The following is an 8,126-nucleotide window of genomic DNA, read 5'->3' as shown; positions in this document are numbered from 1 at the left end:
AGATGGAGCGCTGAGGGACACGCTTTAGTGGTAACTTGGCAGCGCTAGGTTAACGGTTGGACGCGATGATCTTACAGGTCTCTTCCAACCAAAACGATTCTATGATCCCATGATTCTGTGTTGCTCCCACTCCGAGTCTCTTTCCTCTTCTCCTCTTTCCTTTGCTAAATGGCTGGGAAGCGTTCTGTCTCCAGCCCGTACAGTACAGAGGATTGCCAGCCGAAGTCAGCTTCCTGCCTGGCTGCAGAGGTAGAGGTCTGGGCAGGAGAGGGTCCCCAGGCCATGGAGCCGTGAGAAGCCCCCCGTGCCTCGTTCACCTGTGGAGGGACCGTGTCCCCGAGCCCTGCCTGACCCCTCTCCCAACTCCTTCTGCTCCCCAGATGAGAGCCTAGGCTGCTTTCCTGCACAAAGGCTCCTTTTGCAGCAACGCTTTCAATACCCTCGACTTGCTGGTGGTCGCTGTCTGCCTCATCTCCATGGGAATCGAGGAAGCACTCCCGTGCTTCGCGGGGTGGGCGCTGGCAGGTTTAGCCTGGCAGGGCAGTTGGGCTGCTGGATGGAGAAGGAGCGAGCAGCCTGAGGGCAGGGCATGAGCCCGGGTGTTAGTGTCCATAAAGTCATGCTTAGGAGGACAGAGCGTGGACAACTGGGAGGCAGGGAGGCAAACTCCTTGAGTGTCAAAGAGCTGGGAAGGAATTCAATGCGGAGCTGCTGTCTCCAGCTGCCCGTGTCCCCTGGCCTTACGTGAGGTGATGATGGCTTAGTGACACCCGTGTGTCTCTGCCATCCCTTGCCCCTCATCCCTGGCTGCTTGCTGGGGCTGTGCCAGGCTGGCCTGGGCAGGGGAATGGCTCCGTCTCAGCTCTGCCTTCCTCCCCAGGTCCAGCGCCATCTCAGTGGTGAAGATCCTCTGGGTGCTGAGGGTGCTGAGGCCTCTGCGAGACATGAAGCGGGCAAAGGGGCTAAAGGTAGGAGAGAGGCTGGGGCTGGGGGTCCTCCTCCCGTGGCAGTCCTCACGGGAGGTTTTCTGGCAGGCAGGGGACAGAGCCATTCTGTCTGGAGCATTCCAGGGATGGGGAGGGTTTGAACCCCATGTTCCTGGCAGCTGTCTAACAGCATGTTGTACCGGGAGGGGGTCAGGGTATCCGAAGCATTCCCTGGGGGTTGTTGCAGGAAGCTGCTGGAAGCAGCTGTGCCATGGGGGGAGAGCAAAGCCCCCTTTCCAGGGCTCTTTCTGGTTCCCCGGGGATGCCCAGCAGAGCTGGAACGCTGGCCGGCAGGCCAGGCCAGGCAGCCACCAGGAACAGGGGCATGGCAGGGTTCTGGGGACCCACAGGCACGGGCTCCCGCCGCCCAGGATGGCAGTGGCCAGGGGAGCCCACAGGCTCTCCCCACCCTGCTCAGCCCTGGGGAGCCTCAGAGCCGCCATTGTGAGGTCACAGCTGGCTGCCCACACAGCCCTGAGGCGCGGGGAAGGAGCCCACATTTGCCGTGTGGCTGTTGCCCTGGGCAGGAGCGCTCCTGCTGGGGACGGTGTGGGGCTGCTGCCAGAGCTTGTTTTGCCTGGGCAGGACACGCTGCAGGGGCTGAGCAGGGAGCCAGCCTTGCCCAGAGATGGCAAGGAGAAAGGCCCCCCGCAGAAGACGCCAAGTGGCCTCCAAAGACTCCTTGGGGACGGAGGCCGACCCCGAGGCAGCATGGGAGGCAGAGGGGTCGAGCAGGTATGAAGCGGGCGGCTCCTGCTTGGGGTGTCAGGAGCCCAGGGTAGTAGCGCGGGGGTGGCCTAACATGGTCGGTGGGGTGCGGTGCAGCATGGCGAAGGCGACAGAGGTGTTCTGAAGAAGAGCCGCCCTTCTGTGGGCATGGGTCTTGGCTGAAAGCCTGGCTCGCTCTGCTGGCCAAAAGTGGTGAGGCAGTAGCCTGGTGCTGCAGCACTCGGAGCCCCGGCCTGCTGCACAGGGAGATTCTGCTGTCCGGGGAGGCCAAGCCCCTGGGCCCGAGACTGTCCCCCTCAGGACAACACGAGGCGCTGTCCTGCCTGGCTGAGCAGGTGTGATGGGGGGAGAGTTGTCAGGAGACCGCCGGTGCCCAGGGAAGAGGTGGGGGGGCCGCGGTGGGGGACAGCAGCCTGCGCCCCCTCCCCAAACGGCCACTGAGAGGTGCCTGCCGAGGGCCAGGTTGGGGCCAGGGAACAGGCCGAGGGCCAGGTTGGGGACAGGGCGAGAATCGGCCTGCGCTGCCGGGCGGCCTTCCTGAGGTGCGGGCCTGCTGCTGCCAGCTTGCTTCCTCTTCTCCCACAGCAGGCCTGTGTCAGCAAAGGGTGGGGAAAGGAGGGGGGGACCCCTGGAAGCAGCCCAGCTGTGCCACCCTCTCTCTCTGCTGCTGGGACTGCCCCGTCCTCTGCTCAGGCCGCTCCTGCCCCCCTCGGCTCTCCCGGTGTGGGGACAGTGGGCAACCAGCATTTGTCTTTGTCCTCCCACAGGGACCTCTGCACTGAGGTGGACATTAGGATATTGTCTTCCCCTCCCAGCTCACATGCTCAAGGGCCTGCCACGTGCTGCGACAATGCCACAGACAGTGCAAGTAAGCTCAGCTCTGCTGCTTGCTGTCAAGTCCGCTGGGGTGAACTTGGAGAGCTGCATTGTGCCAGAGCTGTGGCCAGTTGTCATAACTGGCAGGAGAATTGCAGGCTGCCCTGCTCTTTGCCCCAGGAGGGAGTGCGGAGGACTGGGTGCCCGCCTCCCCGCAGGGAGCTGAAACACGCCTGGCTGGGCATGCTAGCGGAGAGATCTCAAGAGGCAGGCCTAACTTTTCTCTGGTTTCTTTGCCCAGGGACAGTCTTCAGCCTTACTGGCTACGTGGCAGGTGCCCTTCTCTCCCTGTGGAGACATCTGCTGAGCATGTGCCTCTTTGCCGTGTACGTACTACGCGTTTCTTCTGTGGACGGGGTGGGGGAGAACGGGGATGTCTGAGGGCCAGTGCAAGCAAAGGGGAGAGCAGGGGGTGTTCCCCAGCCAGCAGCCTGGGGCTCCCATCGGGCGCATCAGCTCGGGCACTGCTCGTGCTGTGGCTATTCTCAGGGAAGGCAAGGGCAAAGGCCCTCGGCAGTCTCACTCCCAGGCCTTTTCCGGAGCCCCCAACTTTGGCTGCGGTGGGACAAATTACCGCGTGGCCAGACGCCCAGGTGCAGAATCAAGTCTCCGTAGGGCAAGGGTTTTCCCCAGCTCTGGCAAGAGACTGCCCGGGTCCGGGAGGGCTCTGGGAGGCAAGCCAGACAAGGCTCCTGCCCTCCCCAGCTGTGTGGGAAAACACCCCTAAGAGAGATCTGTGTGTGGCCAAGTGAGAACAGGCCTGCTTTCTCAGCCAGAGAGCGAGCGAGGTGCACAGCAGAAAGACTGCTGAAAAGCACTCTTCATTTTCTCAACATCCTTCCTTCCTGGGGTTAGTTTCATTCCCCTTCGGAAGGCGTCCTGGAGCCCGTCCTTTGGGGAAGAGCTGCCGGCATTGTTGAACGGTGTGGACAGAAATGGCGTTACTCCTGGGCGCTGCTGTGTCAGCCCTCTGTCAGCAGCAGGCTTCCAAAACGGTGGCTTTTCAGCCTGAGAAGGGAAATCCGCTGGTGAAGGGGTTTACCCAAGACTTGGGTCATTGACAGCCACAGGACTCCCTCTATTTCAGGCGGAAGATGCCCCTGCAGAAGAAGAGGCTCTTGCAAGTCATCTTGTTGCTGCCAGTGGCTCTTGGTGAGTTTCCCTGAGCAGACACCTGAGAGGGCCAGCCTGGCTTGCTGGATGCCAGCTTTTAGCTGGCCAGCCTTGCGTTTGGGCCAGTACGTGTGGAAACTCGCGTGGCCCAAGTGCTTCCCAAGCGCGTTCTTGACTGGGACTGGCAGCTAACCTGCTGCTGCAGCCCCAAGGCCTCGCAACTGCAGGGATCGCTAGCAACCCCAGTAAACTAAGTGTCTCTTGCTGATGTGAATTGCAGCTGCTGTTTACTGCGGGACCTCACTGCCAGCATGGACAATGTGGACAAAGGGACTGGTAGAGGTTGGTGACTCCTGTGGGACAGGCACCTCCTGCAGCGGAGCGTGGCTGGAGAGATCACGGGCTCTTCTGCCTCCGCGCAGGGTCGCCCTAAGAAGCAGCAGCCTGTGCCGCGTCTTCCTAGGGAAGCCACTCCCAGGAAGTATCGGCGGCTCTGCTACTGGATGCTCTAACAGAGCATTTCTCCCTTTCAGAAGCTGCCAGGCATGTCTGCAGCACACCTGAATGCCATGTGGTAAGAGATCTTTCCTGAGCTGGAATCGGGTCTGTGCAGAAGGGCCAGCCGACCTCGTGCTGCCTGCACTCATTTTCCTAGGAGCCAGGGCTCCCGGACTTCCCTCCCGCCTTTGCCTTTTGCGCAAGCTGGTGCGGAAGGGAAGCCCTGGCAAAGCTGGGAACGCACATGTGTGTCTCCTCCTTGCTGAGCTCAGAGACTCCCCAGAGGGGTGGGCTGCTCTCTGACGCGACCTGCTTTCTGTTCCCGCAGGAACTGTCCCGTTTTCATGGCGGAGCAAGCCCAACAGATGAAGCTTTATCAGGAGGAGGCGGCTCAGCTGAGGGCGAAGATCCGCAGTGTGCAGGAGGTGATCTTACAGATGATCCACCCCAGAGGCCCTACTCCAGCCGCACTTTAACCGGCTGCTTCAGGCAGCAGTGGACTCCCTTGGCACGCCAGCCCCTCTGGCTGCTCTGGTGGGGCTCCCGAGGCAGTGATGAGACTCAGGCACGCTCGTGGAGGCCGGCCATCGCTCACAGGGCCTGAGCCCACCTCCTGGCTTCCCTGGAGAGCGTGGAGGGTGGGGATGAGGGGCTGGCGACCCTGGTCAGCCCACGTCAGGGCCGTGTCCGTGGCTGTGGATGCAGATGCTGTTCCTCAGTCTTTGCGGCTCACATCAGCAGCAGAGTCCTGCAGTTCTGTGGACAAGGCTTGCCTTGTGTGTCCAACACTGGCCCTTTGCCTCAACGGGCGCTGGAGGCCACGCTGAACACTGATGTGCTCCTTTTCTGTGTTCCTTTATGGTGTTCCCAGGAAATGGAGGAAGTGAAGCAGGCAGCATTCCAGAGGGCTTTGGAAGTCTACGTCGAGGTGTCTGACTGGGCCCTGCAAAGCTCGGGTATGGACACAAGCAGCCCTGTCTCCTTGCCCTGCCCTCTTCTGCAGCACTCCCCAAAGGAGCCTGGGCTCCAGGCGCTGCTCTCCAAAGTCCAGGAGCTTAAATGCTTCACGGGCTCCAAGAGCAAGGCTGTGGCAGAGTGGTGCGCTCAGGCTCCCTCCCGGTCCTGCCCTCGGCCTCCGCGCTGGTGCCTCTGGCGCTGCCCCCGCACGCGTTCCTGTGCTGATGGAGGGGCTCTCTTCCTCTCCACTGCATTTGAAAAGGGAACAGCCGGGCTGCCCTTTGCTGCCCACGCAGCAAGCCCTCAGCTTTGCTCCCCTGTCATTCACGTGGGCACCTGCTGTCTCCCAGAACCCTCAGACCTTCTCCTGCTGACGCTGTGAGGGAAGCAGTCACCAGGCACGTGGCTGCCGTCATTCCCCTGCGCAGCTGGGCACCCCCACCAGCGTGGCCGTGAGCACAGGACTGACAGAGCTGCAGCTGGCTGGCGGTGTCAGAAATAGCACCAAGCCCTCCTAATCTGTGGCCTCTTGCAGTCATTTTCCCTCCCTTCCTTGCAGGTGCCTCCATCGACATGCGGGGAACTTCCGAGACCTACGACTGCAGAGAAGATTGGATCTGCTGGTTTTTTGAGCTCTTTCGCCCTCCCCGTAGTCCTCATCTTATTTTGCAGGTATCGTATCAGAAATCACGAGGGAAGGTTTCCTTGCTTCCTGTGAAGCTGGGGACCGACCTCAGGGGCTCTCCCCTCAGTCCAGTGGTGCTGCTCTAGCCGGCAGTGTTGATGAGGTTCCGGAAACCAAACCTCTAACGCTGGGCTGGGCTTGGGAGAAGTGAGTGGTTCCCCTGAGGAGGGGAAAGGAGTTCAACTGCTGCATCTTGCCCACAGCCCTTGGGTGAAAGCTGGGTGAAAGACTTTCTCCCAGGTGACCCCGTTGCCACCTTCATCCCTAACACTCTGTAATACTGAGAGCCCCTGACAAAGGCAGGGAAGAAGGCCTCCTATTTCCGTCCACTTCCTCACAAGCGCCTCGTTTGCAAGCTGAAATAGATCCCACAGACACACTGGTGCCTACGCTTCAAGCTACGTGGCCAGTTGTGCTGGCCCCAACACTCTCTCACACTTCATTGTTCTTGCGTTCTGGTTGCAGCCGGATGTTTCCCCGCGGAAATGCTGGCCTTTTGCAGGGGATCAGGGCCAGGTGGTCATCAGGTTGCCAGCACAAGTCCACCTGACCGCAGTCAGCGTGCAGCACATCACCAAAGAAGCCTCTCCATCTGGGAGCGTCATCAGCGCCCCCAGAGACTTCGCTGTCTTTGTAAGTCTGTGCTGGGCTTCTGGCGGGGGTCTGGCCCTGGGGGAAAGCCATGACAGGGTCTCTCTTGCTTTTGTGCATCCTCTGAGGTTTGCGTCCTGCTCTCTCCCGCACACTGCAGCGCCCGAGCAGGATAATTCAAGGGCTCTAGAGCTCTCGTCCCTCTTAAGACTTGTTCTGGCCAAGCACCTCAGGGTTCTTGACCAAAACGCAAGGCGCAGCCTGAGCTCCACCATAAGCAGCGCTAGACTACTGCTAGCGCCGCAGCGGAGGGTGGGTAGATAACAGAGCTGACCCAGCGCGTACGTTCCCTCTTTGTCGGGACGCGTGTGAGCTGTTCTCCTTGTGCTTTTCCCCGGAGGGAGTGGATGCGGACGGAGAAGAGGAAACTCTGCTGGGGACGTTCATGTACGATGTGGCAAAAGAGGCCATTCAGACCTTCCCTCTGAAGGTACGGTCCACGCACGGGGGCAAGATGCTGTGGAGCAAAGCAGGTTTGCCTGCAAGTCCGTGGCAGGAGGAGGGTGAATGCTTTCTCCCTGGGCAGAGGGGGTGCGGACGCCTGTCGAGGGAGACCTGGCGGGTTCGGGAGGGCTGAGTGGCACATGGTGCTGGTAGCGAAAGGATAGCGAGGGTAGGGTCGGTCCCGTGGGAGCACGAGTCCCGAGAGATCCCTGGCTGCACCCAGGGATCTGCCTTCAGCAGAGCCAGCTGCACATGCCGCCACTCCACCTAAGCAAGGTTTATGTGCCATGGACACCTGTTGGCGAAAGGCATCGGGCAGCACCCTTGCCCCATCCTGTGGCAGGCTGGACAGTGTGGTCTCCCCCCAGCATAGCATGCCCCTTCTGTCCCAGTGCTCTCACACCTGCCAGGAGGAAAGCAGGCAGAGCAGACAGCGGGAGCTTGGGGGGTTGCGCACCAGCTGCCCTATGCAGAGCAGCACCTCCCCGGCCTCTCTGTCAGCACAGAGCAAGCCGCAGAGGGAAGGGAGACTGAGCCCCAGCCGGGCTGGCATGCAGAGAATGCCAGGTGCCTTCCCCCGCCCCGTGTCCCCAGACCCCCCAGCAGCCCCAGTACCAGCAGCGAGCCTCAGATTTCCACAGCCGCTCCCACCCACTGTCGGGAGCCTGTGCCTGAGCGGGAGCAGGGCTGGCGGGAGAGACACGTTGACTGCGTTGTCGCTCTTAACACACCCGATTCCTTTTCCCTCTTTTCTGCACAGAACGCCCCACTTCCCCGAGCCTTCTCCTACGTCAAACTTCTTGTGAAGAGCAACTGGGGACAACCAAAGTACACCTGCATTTATCGAGTGCAGGTTCACGGGCAGATGGCAAAACCTGACCGCCTCAACTGAGACCAGAGGAAAAAAAGAAGGACAAACAAAAAAGGAGAAAACAAATAAAGTTGTGGCAACCCAGATGGGTGTAGAAGGTTTGTCTCCAAAGTGGGGTGCACAAGAAGGAGGGCAGGAGCGTGTGGAAAACGTTAGCGCTGCTAGTTGATTTTTTCTTAAAAACGGGGAGGATAGCGAGCATTTAATCTAGAGAAGAGAATGCATAAGAACACACAGGACACATGGTTTTGTTTCACAACCTATTCCAGGTTAGGTACCTTCCGTGAGGTCTCAACCACGTCCTGACCAAAACTTG

At 60.3% G+C, this 8,126-nt stretch overlaps 1 protein-coding gene across 1 annotated transcript; it reads left to right on the top strand.

The window, feature by feature from the left end:
* Nucleotides 1-282: 282 nt before the first annotated feature.
* On the top strand, nucleotides 283-7,831 carry LOC309680826 (sperm-associated antigen 4 protein-like; the record flags this gene model as incomplete). The annotated part of the gene is made up of 10 exons (XM_082494577.1): nucleotides 283-290; nucleotides 425-511; nucleotides 881-968; nucleotides 3,679-3,743; nucleotides 4,531-4,627; nucleotides 5,074-5,158; nucleotides 5,719-5,831; nucleotides 6,310-6,477; nucleotides 6,836-6,925; nucleotides 7,700-7,831. The coding sequence occupies 10 exons, from the start codon at nucleotides 283-285 to the stop codon at nucleotides 7,829-7,831; spliced, it is 933 nt and encodes a 310-aa protein (XP_082350703.1).
* Between the last annotated feature and the right edge of the window lie 295 nt (nucleotides 7,832-8,126).

Source organism: Vanellus vanellus (assembly GCF_965231255.1).
Source record: "Vanellus vanellus genome assembly, chromosome: 23".
NCBI lineage: Eukaryota > Metazoa > Chordata > Aves > Charadriiformes > Charadriidae > Vanellus > Vanellus vanellus.
Note: the sequence above shows the minus strand (reverse complement) of the source record. Positions and strands in the feature narration are given on the sequence as shown.